At 46.9% G+C, this 18,180-nt stretch overlaps 1 protein-coding gene across 5 annotated transcripts in view; it reads left to right on the forward strand.

Moving 5' to 3' along the window:
- The window catches only part of slc37a1 (solute carrier family 37 member 1), a 120,421-nt gene extending 105,347 nt beyond the window's left edge, over nt 1-15,074 (forward strand). For all 5 annotated transcript variants that reach the window (XM_078560425.1, XM_078560429.1, XM_078560426.1 and 2 more), the window contains 2 exons: nt 6,442-6,503; nt 13,339-15,074. In XM_078560425.1, coding sequence (XP_078416551.1) covers nt 6,442-6,503; nt 13,339-13,354 — 78 coding nt within the window. In that variant the 3' untranslated portion in view covers nt 13,355-15,074. The remainder of the gene's footprint in view (nt 1-6,441; nt 6,504-13,338) is intronic.
- Nucleotides 15,075-18,180: the final 3,106 nt, after the last annotated feature.

Genomic DNA, 18,180 nt, shown 5'->3' on the forward strand with positions numbered 1-18,180 from the left:
TTGCCCCTTATATAATATTTCTGTCAGTATATTAGATAAGTAAACCCCCATATCTAATACTTCTACTAAGGCCAGTGTTTCAGCAGCTAAGGTGCTCTTTCCTGTCCTTTTTATTTTCTTGGCCTCCCAAGCCAGCAGGCAACATTTATCATTCTTTCCCACCAAGAATATGAGAAACCCGCTGTGCTAGAGAATATGATGATCCCGGCTGTGCTAGAGAACACGAGGAACCCGGCTGTGCTGGAGAACACGAGGAACCCGGCTGTGCTGGAGAACACGAGGAACCCGGCTGTGCTGGAGAACACGAGGAACCCGGCTGTGCTGGAGAACACGAGGAACCCGGCTGTGCTGGAGAACACGAGGAACCCGGCTGTGCTGGAGAACACGAGGAACCCGGCTGTGCTGGAGAACACGAGGAACCCGGCTGTGCTGGAGAACACGAGGAACCCGGCTGTGCTGGAGAACACGAGGAACCCGGCTGTGCTGGAGAACACGAGGAACCCGGCTGTGCTGGAGAACACGAGGAACCCGGCTGTGCTGGAGAACACGAGGAACCCGGCTGTGCTGGAGAACACGAGGAACCCGGCTGTGCTGGAGAACACGAGGAACCCGGCTGTGCTGGAGAACACGAGGAACCCGGCTGTGCTGGAGAACACGAGGAACCCGGCTGTGCTGGAGAACACGAGGAACCCGGCTGTGCTGGAGAACACGAGGAACCCGGCTGTGCTGGAGAACACGAGGAACCCGGCTGTGCTGGAGAACACGAGGAACCCGGCTGTGCTGGAGAACACGAGGAACCCGGCTGTGCTGGAGAACACGAGGAACCCGGCTGTGCTGGAGAACACGAGGAACCCGGCTGTGCTGGAGAACACGAGGAACCCGGCTGTGCTGGAGAACACGAGGAACCCGGCTGTGCTGGAGAACACGAGGAACCCGGCTGTGCTGGAGAACACGAGGAACCCGGCTGTGCTGGAGAACACGAGGAACCCGGCTGTGCTGGAGAACACGAGGAACCCGGCTGTGCTGGAGAACACGAGGAACCCGGCTGTGCTGGAGAACACGAGGAACCCGGCTGTGCTGGAGAACACGAGGAACCCGGCTGTGCTGGAGAACACGAGGAACCCGGCTGTGCTGGAGAACACGAGGAACCCGGCTGTGCTGGAGAACACGAGGAACCCGGCTGTGCTGGAGAACACGAGGAACCCGGCTGTGCTGGAGAACACGAGGAACCCGGCTGTGCTGGAGAACACGAGGAACCCGGCTGTGCTGGAGAACACGAGGAACCCGGCTGTGCTGGAGAACACGAGGAACCCGGCTGTGCTGGAGAACACGAGGAACCCGGCTGTGCTGGAGAACACGAGGAACCCGGCTGTGCTGGAGAACACGAGGAACCCGGCTGTGCTGGAGAACACGAGGAACCCGGCTGTGCTGGAGAACACGAGGAACCCGGCTGTGCTGGAGAACACGATGAACCCGGCTGTGCTGGAGAACACGAGGAACCCGGCTGTGCTGGGGAACCCATCTGGAAGATTGGCATGTGAAGCATCACTAAATATGACCAACCTCATATCTTCTGGATCACCCGAGGCTGGAAACTTGAGCACATGACTCAGGGTTTAATTAAGTGTTTTATTTGTCTTACAACTTGCTGAACTGTAGCATGTTTCATCATGGTACTCCGCTCCTACACATCATCAACTAGCGTCAGGCCTAGTCTGAGTGTACAACCAGTTCAACTGCCCAATCAAGCTTATTAACTGTTCCATTTCTTCCTGGGTACCAGGATCCTCTTTTTGTGAGGATCTAACCTGAGCTATTGGGATATAATTAACATTTTCTAGATAAGATTGTTGATTCAATGTCACTCTTACCTTGCTCTGCTTAATGTCTAAACCTATGTATTTAAAGGCCCCTGAAGCCTGACTTCCGACCTGGAATTCCTTCTTTAACTTCTCAGTTACCCATTGTTCAAATTCTACAGAGCCTCCCCACAGGAAATCATCAACATGAATTATAAAGATCCCAGCCAGTTTCTCCTTATGGTACCAGTAGAACATTGCGGGGTCTGCCTCTAACTGACTGCAACCTGTTTTCAATAGGATAGACCTCACGGAAAAATACCACTCTTGATGCATCATTCAACCCATAAACGCACTTGTTCAATTTCCACAGCTTTCCTTCTACATCCCCGGCTTCTTTGGGCGGTTTCAAAAAAAACTTCCCTTTGAAACTTCTCCCCCTGTAAAAACGCAGCCTTTATATCAATCGATTTGCACTCCCGGAAATAGGATGCCAAAATAGCTAAAAAAAACCTTCAACCTCACTTTCCCCACGGTAGGCGAGTTCACTCTGACACCCTGATCTCCTCGTCTCTCTTCAAAGCCTCGGGCTACCAATCTCACTTTGGCCTTTTATGCGCCGTCTGGGAGTAACTTTTCTGTACAGATCCATCTGTGAGGTAAAGCTGGCTGTCCTGTGTCAGGTATTTCAGAACATACCCCAAATTCCTAACTCCTTCCGTTTGGCTTCCTTTATCAGCTTACTTTCCAATTCATTAGCCGCTACTAAAATCTCTTGGTCATAAGGATTTCTACTATTGAGATTGCCAGCTTGCTGTCTCATCTTCCTTGTTAAGTTACGGCCTCTGCACACATTCCTCTCCCTTTCTGGGCTACTATATGATCTTTCTCTCATGTGAGCAGAACCCTGTTCACAAGTCCGCGATATTTTTCTAGGGTCACAGCCACTTTCTGGTCCACTTTCAGAACTCAGACTGCGCTTTTTGGGTTTCCATTTCTTTACCACGGTTTGCCAGTCGATGGGTCTTGTCTCCTGTCCTTCATCCTGCACATTTAGCCGCGTATTGTATTTACCAGTGGCTTTTCCTGCTCTCCCTATGGTGGTGCCATCCCTCCACACATTGGCCCCTTCTGGCATGTATGTTACCTTTGTTCCTTCATTGGGTAGTTGCCCTTTTGGACAAATAGCCTTATCCTGTACCTCAGTATTACTTTGTTCATAGTTAGTCAACCCTGTACCTGCCATCGTCTGCTCCTCATAACTACCCAGTGTATGTGTATATGAAGTGCATGGTGCCTTCTCACGTTCTATGTCCTGTTCAGAACCTGTAAAGGTATAGCCAGTACCAATTAACCGTGAAGAATGTGCCCTAACAGTTTGATTACCGTGTTGCACAATTACTACTTCCCCATCACTCCCTATAACCTTGCCAGATCCTTTCCACTCTTTCTGGCCTTCTTTTATAATACCCCATGTCTCCTTGTCTAAACTGTATTCCTGGTGGTCTTATGCGGTACTGTAGGGGCCACTGAATTTTCTCCGAAACCTCAGCTTTAATGAAAGCTTTTCTGCCTGAATGCAAAAAATTCAGCAGAGAGTTCCTTGTGTGCACTGCTCATGCTAGTGCTGTTTGCAGGTTACAATCTGATTGATCAGCTAATATTTTATGTAACATGTCACCTATTAACACATGGTTTCTTTCGCAAAGACCATTACTAAACAGACTCTCAGCTGCAGTGTGCTTTGACGTTTAACTATGATGTTTGAATTTTCGCACATATCTCGAAATTCCTCATTGGCGAATTCCCCATTATCTGTGAGAAGCTTTGTTGGTGTTCCTAATCCTGTTCCTACCCATTTCTCCATGACCTTATCGACAATGGTCCTTTTGTCTTTACTATCTATCACAGTGGATAGAGTAAATCTGGTTGCCATATCTATGAAGTGTAATAAAAAAAACCTCAATCCTTGTCCCAACCTTTCAAGTCCATTGCCACTGCATCGTTAAACTCCCTGGCTAGTGGCAGCTCACAACAAGACGCGGTGGTGTCTTGTCATATTCAAGGCAAATTTCACACTGAGCAGTGATTTGTTCAATAAGATCATCATATCCTTTATCGACCACTCCCGCATCTCGAAGCAGAGTCTTCAGTTTCTGTGGCACCGGATGTGCAAACTGTCCATGTAATTTCCAAATGATTTTCTATTTGTCCACATTCTCAGCAGTTAACAAAACTTCATGAAGTTTTGATGAGAAACCCCTGGCTTCCTTAGTGGCAAGCAGTAATATCCTGACCTAGTAAAATGTAGATCCACACTTTTCCCCAAACACGACTGCTCTATCATTCTTCATATCTAGTGTCATCTGAGCCATCTTCATCGCAGATCGACTCAACATTAGCGGTATCTCGCTAGAAACTACATCAATACTGATAAACAGATTGACCCCTGCTATCTTACAAGGGAGGACCACCTGTTTGGAGGATGTTAATGCATTGTCATCTCCAAACCTGAAGCAGGTGGAGCTTTCACACTCCTTGACCTTCCACTGGTCTGCCTCATCGAGAGACTCCAGATAGCAGTCAGGCCAGTCCATGCCACACACTGTAGAAGTGTAACCACTGTCCAGAACTGCACAGTTAAAGGAATCTATCATCAAGATAGTCATCACTGGATTCAAACTCTGATCAGTACAATTCCATTATGGCAGTCACCATCATTTTCAGATAAATCCATCTCGTGGGTCACATCAAAAATGCGATTCCTTCACTGTGGGCAGTTCACCGCGTAATGAAACTGGGAACCACAGCGATTAACCATTCCCCATGCACTTTTTGGGGTTTAAACGCCTATGGTCACAGACCCAGACACGTTTTTTGTCCCAACTCTCAGATTGGCTAGGGTTACGACCATTTTTAGACCTCTTGTCATTAACCCCATCTTTGTATTGGAATCTTTGTCTAATATTTGGTCGACCTCAAAATTCAGCCACCATTGAGTCCTCTATCCTTTGTTTTACAGCAGAGTTGTTCGTATTTGCTAAGAAAGTGGCAGGAATGACTGTTTCCCCAGAAACTTTTAGGGCAGCAGCCAACTGATCTCGGAGAGATTCTCTCCCCTGGAACTGAACGCCTGTTAGTACTAAAAGACCATCAACATGGGAAATGCGAGCACAGTCCAGTCATTTAAATGCCAATACCAATTCCAGAATTTCAAGTTCGAATCTCTGTAGTCTCCTGTTCCATTTATCAAAACCCATGATATATTCTTCCATGGACCGATCACCTGATTTCCTAAACCTATCACAGATCATCCAAACTTCATCCGCTTCCAATAACTCATCCTTTTTGTAAAACTTATCCAAAAATTGTAACAGATCGTTCAATCCCTCTTCATGATCCAAATCATCCACTTTCCACTCTGAAAATATCTTACTCCTTATCTTATTTTTGGCTGGTAATGATAACACCAAAGCCATACCTTGCTTCTTCTGGGGTATAACAGTAACTCGGGTCCACGTTTCAACTTCAGCTTTCCATTGCCGATAAGGTTCAGAGTCAGAAAAAATTGGTAGATAATCAAAGTTTGTGATTTTGCACCATCCTTCCACCATTCCATAACTTATATTGTCAGCAACCGTACACTTCATTTCCCTCAGAGGATTGAGACAGAAACCTTCACATACAGCAATCAATAAGCAAAGCCTAAAGTTCATCCTCTGCTACCACGTTCCTCACAATAAGAGGTTGTAGTAGAAGAATTAATCCAGGCTGGTCTTTTGGTTTAAGCTGGTTTATTTTCAAGACAACTCCTCAGTGCTACTGACTTCCAAGTAGCTTCCACACAAAGTGTTCCAGCTGTTTCTTTTTATTCTGTTTCGATGGGATAATCAATGCCCATCACCTGTTTAACTAGCAACTGGTTTTAACAAGATGATTGCCATTTTAACAGGGAATATAACCACCTGGAAGTTCCCCTCCAAGTCACTCACCATCCTGACTTGGAAATATATCGCCGTTCCTTCACTGTCTCTGGGTCAAAATCCTGGAACTCCCTCCCTAACAGCACAGTGGGTGTACCTACACCACATGGACTGCAGCGGTTCAAGAAGGCAGCTCACCACCACCTTCTCAAGGGTAACTAGAGATGGGCAATAAATGGCACCTTTCCAATATTTGAGAATAAACAAATTGCTACTCCAAGAATGTGTGGTTTTTTATTATTCATTATTGGGATGTGGGTGTCACTGGCTAGGCCAGCATTTATTACCCATCCCTAATTGCCCTTGTTCAGGAGGCATTTAAGAGTTAACCACATTGCTGTAAGTCTGGAGTCACCTGTAGGTCAGACCAGATAAGAACGGCAGATTTCCTTCCCTCAGTCTGATGTAGAATCTGCTGCACAGCTTCTAGTATTCCCGTGGTGTTGAGGATGACTCTGAAAACCATGTAACAATTCTTGCATTTCAAAATTCATTTAAAAAGTAACTTCAGAAATGTGAAAAACTGAGACCCTAAGTGGTAATCTGCTGCAAAATGATAGGTTTTATTACCCAACACTAAGTGTCTTCCAGGGTTTGACCTTATCTTCATTAGACTTATAGCAATTTTCCTAATTGAAGTTTTATCGTTCTTATTTCAGTTGCTGATACGTCTTATACTGAGAGAGCTTCATATTAAGGAGCCAAAGACAGATCAGACTGAGTAAGTAACATCATTTCTGATATTGAAGCAGGAAGCTAAGTGAGAATGTCCAAACTACTACAGTTACCCCTGAAGATTACACATTAGCTGTACTCTGACTGTTTCTTATGGGGACGGAGGATATGGTGTGGGAAGCAGATCAGAGAATCTTGGGGCAGGTACATGAGGAAGGCCAGGTTTCTCAGTTCATCTTCACACGACTGTCCCCATCACTGCATCAGGGAGACCCTATTGCACAAGAACATGAGAATTAGGAGCAGGAGCAGAGCACACAGCCCATCGAGCTCACTCCAACACTTAATATGATGATGGCTGATCCTGGACTTCAACTCCATTTTCACTGCCAGTATATCCTTTCATAAATGTGGAGACCAAAACTGCACAAAGTATTGCAGACGCAGCCTCACTAAAATCACACCAACAGGGAGACCCCAGCCTCACCGCCCCCAGCCTCACCCCCCCCAGCCTCACCGCCCCCAGCCTCACCGCCCCCAGCCTCAAGCCCCCCCAGCCTCAAGCCCCCCCAGCCTCACCGCCCCCAGCCTCACCGCCCCCAGCCTCACCCCCCCCAGCCTCACTCCCCCCAGCCTCACCGCCCCCAGCCTCACCGCCCCCAGCCACACCGCCCCCAGCCTCACCCCCCCCAGGCTCAGGGAGACCCCAGCCTCACCGCCCCCAGCCTCACCGCCCCCAGCCTCACCGCCCCCAGCCCCACCCCCCCAGCCCCACCCCCCCACCCCCAGCCTCACCACCACCCCCCCAGCCTCACCCCCCCCCCCCAGCCTCACCCCCCCCAGCCTCAGGGAGACCCCAGCCTCACCCCCCCCCAGCCTCACCCCCCCCCCCAGCCTCACCCCCCCCCCCCCCCCAGCCTCACCACCCCCCAGCCTCACCACCCCCCCAGCCTCACCCCCCCCCAGCGTCAGGGAGACCCCAGCCTCACCCCCCCCAGCCTCACCCCCCCCAGCCTCACCCCCCCCAGCCTCACCCCCCCCAGCCTCACCCCCCCCAGCCTCACCCCCCCCAGCCTCACCACCCGCAGCCTCACCGCCCGCAGCCTCACCCCCCCCAGCCTCACCCCCCCCAGCCTCAGGGAGACCCCAGCCTCAGGGAGACCCCAGCCTCACCCCCCCCAGCCTCACCCCCCCCCAGCCTCACCCCCCCCCAGCCTCACCCCCCCCCCCAGCCTCACCACCCCCCCAGCCTCACCCCCCCCCAGCCTCACCACCCCCCCAGCCTCACCCCCCCCCAGCCTCACCACCCCCCCAGCCTCACCCCCCCCCAGCGTCAGGGAGACCCCAGCCTCACCCCCCCCAGCCTCACCACCCGCAGCCTCACCCCCCCGAGCCTCACCGCCCCCAGCCTCACCCCCCCGAGCCTCACCGCCCCCAGCCTCACCCCCCCCCCCCCCAGCCTCACCCCCCCCAGCCTCACCCCCCCCAGCCTCACCTCCCCTCCCAGCCTCACCGTCTAGTCGCCGACCTTCCTGTGGTGTATTCTGTTCAGTTTTACACTTTATCCTTTTCATTGGCTTTTCAATCAGCTACATCATTTCTCCAGTCTGGTTGTGACTCCACCTCCAGCTCATTTACGAAGATGTTAAACAAAAGATGCTGTAAAAGGGACCCCCTTGGAGCCCCCGACGGTAACATTCTCCCAGGATGATGCCAATCCTTGTTCCACAACACTCTGGATTTTATCAGTTAACCAGTTACATATCCATTGTTAAATATGTCCATCCATCCCCATTCCTTCATTTTGAGCTCCAGTTTTTTCAGGGAGACTGTATCAAAGACCTTACTGAACCCAGGTACATCACACACTCACTGTCTTACCCCTATTAACCTCCTGGCACTCCCTCAAAATCCACCAGGCAGTTAGATTGGAAAGGGACCCCCTTCATAAGCCCATGTTGCCTGTTTGTTAGGATTTTATTTCTATCCAGGTGCTGTATGATCTTGTTTTTAATAAAGAGTTTCTGTAACTTTACCCACAATGAAGATCAGCCTCGCGATGTTGTAATTTCCTTGTTGAAAGTGAGAACCTGCCTTTCCCCAGACTCCTCTCATTTTCTGAAAGATTTTCCGAGAATGAAGTATAGGTCAGGTAGAAGTGGAAAGAAAAGGCACATTGAAGGAATGTGGGAATAGAGCAGCCGTGTGGGATCAGAATTACAGCTCATGTGGACGATGAACATCAACACCGTCTGTGTTAGAATTTCCCTGTAATTCTAGAATAGAACAATTGTGGCAGAACTCGTGTTCTAGACGATGTCACGTGCTGAACATCCATCTGGCAAAGGATAAAGCTGGAGCCAGTCTGCCTTCAACATCAGCTTATTCACAGAACACAGTATACGTGCAGACTACTTTCCCCTTTCACATCGGTCCCCCACACACAGATGGAAACTGGTTCTTGCATCTGTGCCCTAACCTTTTCCCAATTAGTATCGCTGTTCTTAATCACAACTAGAGTATGCACTCAATTGTCACAGCATTTGCTACATTAACAGACAAGCTACTAGAATACTAAAACACTGAAGAAACCATTCAGCCCTGTCAACCTGGTGAAGCTACAACTCAGGACTACTTGCGTGCCAAACAGCGTAAACAGCATGTGATAGATCTAAGCGATCCCACAACCAACGGATTAGATCTAAGTTCTACAGTCCTGCCACATCCAGTTATGAATGGTGGTGGACAATTAAACAACTCACTGGAGGAGGAGGCTCCACAAATACCCCCATCCTTAATGATGGAGGAGACCAGCACGTCAGTGCAAAAGATAAGGCTGAAGCATTTGCTACAATCTTCAATCAGAAGTGCCGAGTGGATGATCCATCTTGGCCTCCTCCGGAGGTCCCCAGCGTCACAGATGTCAGTCTTCAACCAATTCCATTAACTCCTAATTGCCCTTCTCAACATGGATTTATGAAAGGGAAACCATGTTTGACAAACCTGGTGGAGTCTTTTGTGGATATTACTTGTGGTTTAGATAAAAGAGAACCAGTGGATGGGGTGTATCTGGATTTTCAGAAGGCTTTTGATTAGGTCCCACACAGGAGGTTAGTAAACAAAATTAGAGCACATGGGATTAGGGGTAATATACTGGTTTGGATTGAGAATTGATTAACGGACAGAAAACTAGGGTATGAATGAATGGGCCATTCTCAGGATGGCAGGTGTTAGTCGTGGGGTACCACAAGGATCAGTGCTGGGGCCACTGCTGTCCACAATCTAAAAACACGGTTTGGATGTGGGGAACAATTGTAATATTTTCAAATTTGCTGATGACACAAAACTAGGTGAGAATGTAAGTTGTGAGGAGGATGCAAGGAGGCTTCAAGGGGTCTTGGACAGGCTAAGTGAGTGGGCAAGAACATGGCAGATAGAATATAATGTAAGTAAGTGTGAAGTCATCCACTTTGGTAGGAAAAAACAGGCAGAGTATTTCTTAAGTGATGAGAGGTTGGGAAGTGTTGATGTCCAAAAGGACCTGGGTGACCTTGTTCATGAGTCACTAAAAGCTACAGGCAGGTGTAACAAGCAATTAGGAAGGTAAATGGTTTGTTGGCCTTCATCACAAGAGGATTTGAGTACAGGAGTAAAGATGTCTTGCTGTGTTTGTATAGAGCCTTGGTGAGACCTGTATGGCACAGTGGATGGTAAATGCTGAAATGCTCAAATCCCAGAAGGAAACTTGAAACAGCTGCCACAACTGTTTTACAATTTGTATTTTTATTTCGAGATGTGTGCCTTGAATTCAGTAGTAATAAGTCCACTAAGTCTTAGAGGTTTTGTACAAAACTAAATTAAACGTTTATTAATAGTAGAAAAGATTTTAAGCACATCCATAGGTCTACAAATTGCTACTATAATAGCTCCTGGGTCCCCTAATTAATCTAACTCCCAGTTACACTTCCATTAAGGCAACAGTAAAACAAGATAGATTTCAACAGACACAGGTAAAGCACACAATACATTGGGCAGGGATATTCACAGTAAGTTTTTATTGATTCACGGGATGTAGACTTTGCTGGCTGGGCCAGCATTTAGTTCCCATCCCTAGTTGCCCTTGAGAAGGTGGTGGTGAGCTGTCTTCTTGAACTGCTGCAGTCCATGTGGTGTAGGTACACCCATAGTGCTGTTAGGGAGGGAGCTCCAGGATTTTGACCCAGCGACAGTGAAGGAACGGCGATATATTTCCAAGTCAGGATGGTGAGTGACTTGGAGGGGAACTTCCAGGTGGTGGTGTTCCCATCTATCTGCTGCCCTTGTCCTTCTAGATGGTCGTGGTCGTGGGTTTGGAAGGTGTTGTCTAAGGAGCTTTGGTGAATTCCTGCAGTGCTTCTTGTAGATGGTACACACTGCTGCTACTGTGCATCAGTGGCGGAGGGAGTGAATGTTTGTGGATGTGGTGCCAATTAAGCGGACTGCTTTGTCCTGGATGGTGTCAAGCTTCTTGAGTGTTGTGGGAGCTGCACTCATCCAGGCAAGTGTGGAGTATTCCATCACACTCCTGACTTGTGCCTTGTAGATAGTGGACAGGCTTTGGGGAGTCAGGAGGTAAGTTACTCGTCACAGGATTCCTAGCCTCTGGACCTGATCTTGTAGCCAGAGTATTTATATGGCTAGTCCGGTTCAGTTTCTCGTTGATGGTAACCCCCAGGATGTTGATAGTGGGGGATTCAGTGATGTTAATGCCGTTAAACATCAAGGGGCGATGGTTAGATTCTCTCTTGTTGGACATGGTCATTGCCTGGCACTTGTGTGACGCGAATGTTACTTGCCACTTGTCAGCCCAAGCCTGGATATTGTCCAGGTCTTGCTGCATTTGGACATGGACTGCTTCAGTATCTGAGGTGTCGTGAATGGTGCTGAACATTGTGCAATCATCAGCGAACATCCCCACTTCTGACCTTATGATGGAAGGAAGGTCATTGATGAAGCAGCTGAAGGTGGTTGGGCCGAGGAGTTTTCTTAGCTTCGGTTCCTGTAGACAGCGACTTGATAACATGGAAGCTGGAGGCTTGTCACACTGTTAGATCTTAGAATGCTCTCCCCTTGCACATAACTTCATCTCCTTTATGCAGGTTTCTCCCTTTTTAATGTAAAATCTATTTTCCCAATATGTCTTTGCAACTTTACTTTTTCCATAAAATAAATCTTTCATAGTACTCACATTGTCAATAACCTTTGGGAAAAATAAACACACTGTTTGGCTGAGCCTCTGTTGGCTGGGTGTAACACCTTACATTCTCTTTGAAATTTACAACTCTGGTTTACCTAAAAGTGCAAATGTTCCTCACACCCTCTAAAACTTCAGCCATGTTTACACATTTAGCATTTCAAACTTGGCTTCTTTTTTTGATAACTCAAAAGCTCCAGACTAGCTGTCTCTAATTCAATTAAATCCACCGAGCACGCGTATCCACACAGAGAAACTAACCCAAACCCCACTATTAACCTACCTTTACAATAAATCACAATATTATGAAAATTGTAATATTTTCATGGCACACCACACCTGGAGTATTGTGTACAGTTTTGGTCTCCTTATCTAAGGAAGGATATACTTACCATAGAGAGAGTGCAACGAAAGTTCACCAGATTAATCCCTGGGATGGCGGGTTAGTCTTATGAGGAGAGATCAAGGAAGTTGGGCCTGTGTTCTCGAGAGCTTAGAAGAATGAGAGGTGATCTCATTGAAACTTACTAAATTCTTACAGGGCACAGCAGAGTACTTGGAGGAAGGATGTTTTCCCTGGCTGGTGAGTCTGAAACCAGGGGACATAATCTCAGGATAAGGGACAGGCCATTTAAGACTGAGATGAGGAGGAATTTCTTCACTCAGGGTGGTTAATCTTTGGAATTCTCTCCCCCAGAGGGCTGTGGAGGCTCAGTTTTTGAGCATGTTCAAGACAGAAATTGTAGATTTCTGGATACCAATGGATATGGGGATAGTGGGGAAAATGGCAGAAGAGGTAGATGATTGGACCATGATCTGTTTGGATGGGCAGAGCAAGCTCGGTGGACTCAATGGCCGCCTTCTCCTCCTCTTTCCTATATCTGTAATTTCCTCCAGGCCCACAGCCCTCTGAGATATCTCCGCTCCTCTAATTCTGGCCTCTTGCACATCTCCAATTTAATTGCTACACCATTGTTACCTGAACCCTAAGCTCTGGAATTCCCTCCCTTCGACTTGCTTCTCTCCTTTAAGACATTTCTTAAAACATTCCTCTTTGACCAAGCCTTTGGTCTTCCAAGGTAATATCACCTGATGTGACTCATTGTCATGTTTTGTTTTATAATGTTCCTGTGAAGACACCTTGGGAAGTTTAATTATGTTAAAGACGCTATATAAATATAAGCTGGTGTTCCATGTGTGTGTTTTATTTCAATAGCCTGCAGTACCGTTACCTCCTGCTGGTGGTGCTGCTGAGCTATCAAGGTTCTGCTTCGGACTGTCAACATCAAGAGATGATTGTGTTATAATTTAATCTCGAACTTCATCTACTTTGAAATAATATTCTGGGTTTTTTAAATCTATCCCTTTTCTGTTAATGAGGTGGATGTGGGCTCCTTTAGCAGCTGCTTTTCCAGCTTCTGGAGCTTCAGCTTCTATATTTGGATTTTCCTGATTGCTCAGGGATTTTGCTGGAAGGGTTTGGGCTTGAGTTAGTTCAGCTCAGCTCATTCCAGGATGGGATTGGTTGCAGTGGAGGGTTGGGGCATTAGTGGTGTGGTGGTGGGGTGTTAAATTGGATTTATGGCCAGGTGAGAAACTCTGGCAGATTTTAATCATTGATGGTTTTGGTTTGTTTTCCCTCCGGCAGGTTGAAGGAGCATTGACATCCATTCCCAATGTCACATCTAAAGTTTGAGCAGTTGGTGTTGTGTCTAATCCATGTTCCACAATGTTACTGAAGAAGCATGTTTGCACAACCCTGGAGACGGTGCTGCTGTGAAATCCTCTGCCCAGTCTACAGTCTTCAGCACCTCTGGACCACCTCCCAATCTCAGGACTGTTTACTCTTTAAACTTCAAAAGTTTTGAACCTGCTGCTTGGACAGTGCCTTGTATCTTGTATTTATGAAGACAATCAATTTATGAAGATTATTTAGATTATTTAGAAAGGGATTTGTTTATTTCTGACATGAGAGGTATTAATATGACTCCAGTTTAATTTAAATATATTTATTTTTGGTGGGGGGAGGGTGACTTGAATTTCTGTGGGATCTGGTAGACATCTTGATTTTCGATTTCTGCTTCTCAATGGCTTACAGAGTGACAGCACAAACCTGGTAACGGACACAAGGGACCAACCTAGGACAGTGAGTGAAGGAGCTTGTGCTGTAAGGTGAGCGTTTTGTGTCCAAGAACAGAAGGGTCTCCAAGATCAAAGCTGAGACGTCTCGTAGTTTGGTGGCAACAAGTAACAGAACTTTCCTTCAAGAGTTTTAAAATGTGCAGGGTGAAACTGATTACTGTGGCCTTGTAACTCAGTCATGTGCTTTTTCTGTTATTTCCTAATTATAACATAATCTTTGGATGGGACTGTAATTTTTTGAAATGAATCCGATTCATTCCCCACCCACCCACCCCCCTTTCCTGAAGCACTGGCTTTTCCCCCCAGCTCTAGAATCCCTCCTATTGATGAAGTTTTAGTGTTTGCACTTTGTGATATTCAGAGTCAGGGTTTGCCGGCTGGTTGCAATGGGACCGAGCCTGTGAGTGGGAAAATCATCTCCTGCTCAATAACGGTAGGGGGGATTCTGACAGAGACTGAGAGTTAGAGGCTGTTTACTCTCTGAATTGAGAGGGGAGGTGCAGGGGAATACACCGAATAGCTGTAATAAATTATTCTGATTCCTTTATATCCATGCAGTTGTCGTGGAAATTTGAGTCAGAGTCCAGGGTGGCATTGAAGTGAAGTGGGGCAAGGCTGCATGAGGAGAGAATGGTTCTCTGCTTCACTACAGAGTCACTTTGGAGTTTAATAACTGATTCACACTATAGAAGTGTATCAGTGTGAAGAGAAAGACATTCCATGCCAATATCACACAGATAATGGGAATGTACTGATGAACACCTATTGAAGGGCAGACAGTTCAATGCTCAAATGTACAGAGGGTGGGCGGCTGCTGTTATAATGAGTCTCACAAACTCTGTAACCTTTGGCAATCTCTATGAGACCTCCAGGCTCAAATTAGAATATTAAATGTTTTAAAAATTTAAAAAAAACATTCTTCAACCCTTTAGTGTGACATTGTGCCTCAGATGGAAGTGTTTAACCATCTGTGTGTCAGTGTATTTCCAGTGGAAACTGCCCCATGTTGGGGGGTTTATTATAAAGTTCAGCGCAGCGTGTGGGAGATGTGTAGAATTCTGCCTGTGACTCAAACAAATTCCACACAATAACTGCGAGGCAGAATGTGAATGTTGGAGAGAAAATTAATGAATCTACTTTTCTCAGGTCCAAAATTTCTGAAGAGGCAATTCAACTTTTGGAAAGAATTATCAGATAAACATAGCATTTTGGGCATAACAAGATGTCACAAATATAAATGGAATGAAGTTGACTGAAGAAGGAAAAAGTCCCTTTCCACAACTGTGGGAGGAGCACAGTCAGCGGAACAGGGAGCTGGGAACGGGTTTACTAACATATTCAGCACTGCAGCACTAGCTCGGTACTGTAATGGAATCGGGTTGTATTGTATTGGTGTTGGAATAGAGCGTGAGCCTTGATTGTCTTTTCTGACTTAAATAGAATGCTACTCGTGAACAAAACTGCTGCTTGATAGCAGAGTTATATATTCTACCTTGCATTAGATTGTGCAGGTTATTCTCAAATTGAATATTTTAATATAATACGTTGCCCAAGTTATTCTAGCAGGTATTGGATCGGTTATCCTGACAGATATCTCACACTGGATGAGATATTCTAGTACTTATTGCTTGGACACATTACATGAGCAGATGTTGTTCTGAATTGCACTGACCAAGTTGTTCTAGAAAATATTGCACTGGACCTTTTATTCCAGGGTAAACGTCACTGGGCGGGTTACACTCCAGGGTAAACGTCACTGGGCGGGTTACACCCCAGGGTAAACGTCACCGGGCGGGTTACACTCCAGGGTAAACGTCACTGGGCGGGTTACACCCCAGGGTAAACGTCACTGGGCGGGTTACACTCCAGGGTAGACGTCACTGGGCGGGTTACACTCCAGGGTAAACATCACTGGGCGGGTTACACCCCAGGGTAGACGTCACTGGGCGGGTTACACTCAGGGTAGACGTCACTGGGCGGGTTACACTCCAGGGTAAACATCGCTGGGCGGGTTACACCCCAGGGTAGACGTCACTGGGCGGGTTACACCCCAGGGTAGACGTCACTGGGCGGGTTACACCCCAGGGTAGACGTCACTGGGCGGGTTACACCCCAGGGTAGACGTCACTGGGCGGGCGGGTTACACCCCAGGGTAGACGTCACTGGGCGGGTTACACCCCAGGGTAGACGTCACTGGGCGGGTTACACCCCGGGGTAGACGTCACTGGGCGGGTTACACCCCGGGGTAGACGTCACTGGGCGGGTTACACCCCAGGGTAGACGTCACTGAGGCGGGTTACACCCCAGGGTAGACGTCACTGGGCGGGTTACACTCCAGGCTAGACGTCACTGGGCGGGTTACACTCCAGGGTAGACAACACTAGGTGGTTAAACTCCAATCAGGAATAGGCCATTCAGCCCTTCGAACCTGCTCCACCGTTCAATAAGATCATGGCTGGTCTGATTGTGGTCTCCATCCACTGAATTCACCTTGCTGTGTACCCCGCATAACCCATGACCCCCTTGTCTATCCAAAATCTGTCTAACTCAGTCTTGAATGTATTCAATGACCCAGCCTCCAGTGCTCTCTGGGGAAGAGAATTCCACAGACTAATGACCCTCTGAGAGAAAAAAAATTCTCCTCATCTCCGACTTAAATGAGAGACCTCTTTTATGCTTAAACTTTGTCCTCTAGCTCTGGTGTCCCCCACAAGAGGAAACATTCTCCCGATATCAATCCTATCAAACCCCCCTCAGTATCTTAAATGTTTCAATAAGATTACTCCTCATTCTTTAAAACTCCACGTTCAACCTTTCCTGCTAAGCCAACCACTTCAACCCAGGAATGAGTCAAGTGAACCTTCCCTGAACTGCTTCTAACACAGTTATATCTCTTTTCAAATAAGGAGACCAAATCTGCACACAGACTCCAGATGTGGTCTCACCCAGGTCCTGTACAGCTGCAGTAAAACTTCCCTACTTTTATATTCCATTCCCCTTGCAATAAACACCAACATTCCACTTACCTTCCTAATCACTTGCTGTACCTGCAAATATTACACTTGCCATTTTCCAATCTGATAGGACCCTTCTCAAATCTAAGGAATTTTGTTCACTAAGTTGATCCCGGGTATGGAGGGATTTTCTTATGAGGAGAGGTTGAGTAGGATGGGTCTGTACTCATTGGATTTTAGAAGAATAAGAGGCGACCTTATTGAAATGAATAAGATTCTTAGGGGGTTTGACAGGGTAGATGCTGAGAGGTTGTTTCCCCTTGTGGGAGAGTCTAGGGACAGAGGGATAATCTCAGAGTAAGGGGTCACCCATTTAAAACAGAGATGAGGAAGAATTTCTTCTCTGAGGGTAGTGAATCTGTGGAATTCTTTACTGCAGAGGGCTGTAGAGGCTGGGTCGTTAAGTATACTCAAGGCTGAGATAGACAGATTTTTAATCAGTAAGGGAATCAAGGATTATGGGGAAAAGGCAGGAAAGTAGAGTTGAGGATTATCAGATCAGCCATGATCTCGTTGAATGGTGGAGCAGACTGGATGGGCTGAATGGCCAACTTCTGCTCCTGCGTCTTATGGAAGATTATAACCAATGTCTGTACTATCTCTGCAGCTACTTCCTTTAAGACCCTAGGATGCAGGCCATCTGGTCCTGGGGACTTGTCAGCCTTTAAGTCTGATAGTTTTCCCACCTCCGTTTCCCCGGTGATGGAGATTGTTTTCAATTTCCCCCCTCCCGTTCACCTCTTGAGTTTCAAGTATCTGGAAAATTTTCCAAGTCTTCTACAGTGAAGACAGACACACAAAACACCCTGTTCAACGCTTCTGTCATTGCCTCGTTTTCCATTAATTCCCCAGACTAACTCTCTCTTGGTGACCAACACTCGCTTTATTTACACTTTTCCTATTTAAATACCTTACTATCTGTTTCTATATTTCTAACTAACTTTCTTTCATACTCTGCTTTCTCCCTCTATATTATCTTTTTACTCATTCTTCGCTGGTTCTTAATATCTGGACAACCTTCTGACCTACACTAATCTCTGCTGATTTGTGCAGTGTTTCTTTCTCAGAGTCTTTCATTCTCTCTGGGATAAATCTTTGCTGAGAGTTGTTGGGCTAGAACTCAAATTCCCACGAACTGAATCTATATAACGTTGGTTGAGATAGTGTTCACATAAAGGCAAGAAAATGAACTTAGTGCAATATTATCATAAATGTTGGGCTATTTAAATTAAATTGGAGGAGAGATTTTGGTGATAGCCTTTGAGTGTTGAGCCTACAAATAACTGCTAATTTTAAATATATTTTCCTCTGCCTTTCAACTAAGTTCCCCGCAT

Source organism: Cetorhinus maximus, chromosome 16, assembly GCF_964194155.1.
Source record: "Cetorhinus maximus chromosome 16, sCetMax3.hap1.1, whole genome shotgun sequence".
NCBI lineage: Eukaryota > Metazoa > Chordata > Chondrichthyes > Lamniformes > Cetorhinidae > Cetorhinus > Cetorhinus maximus.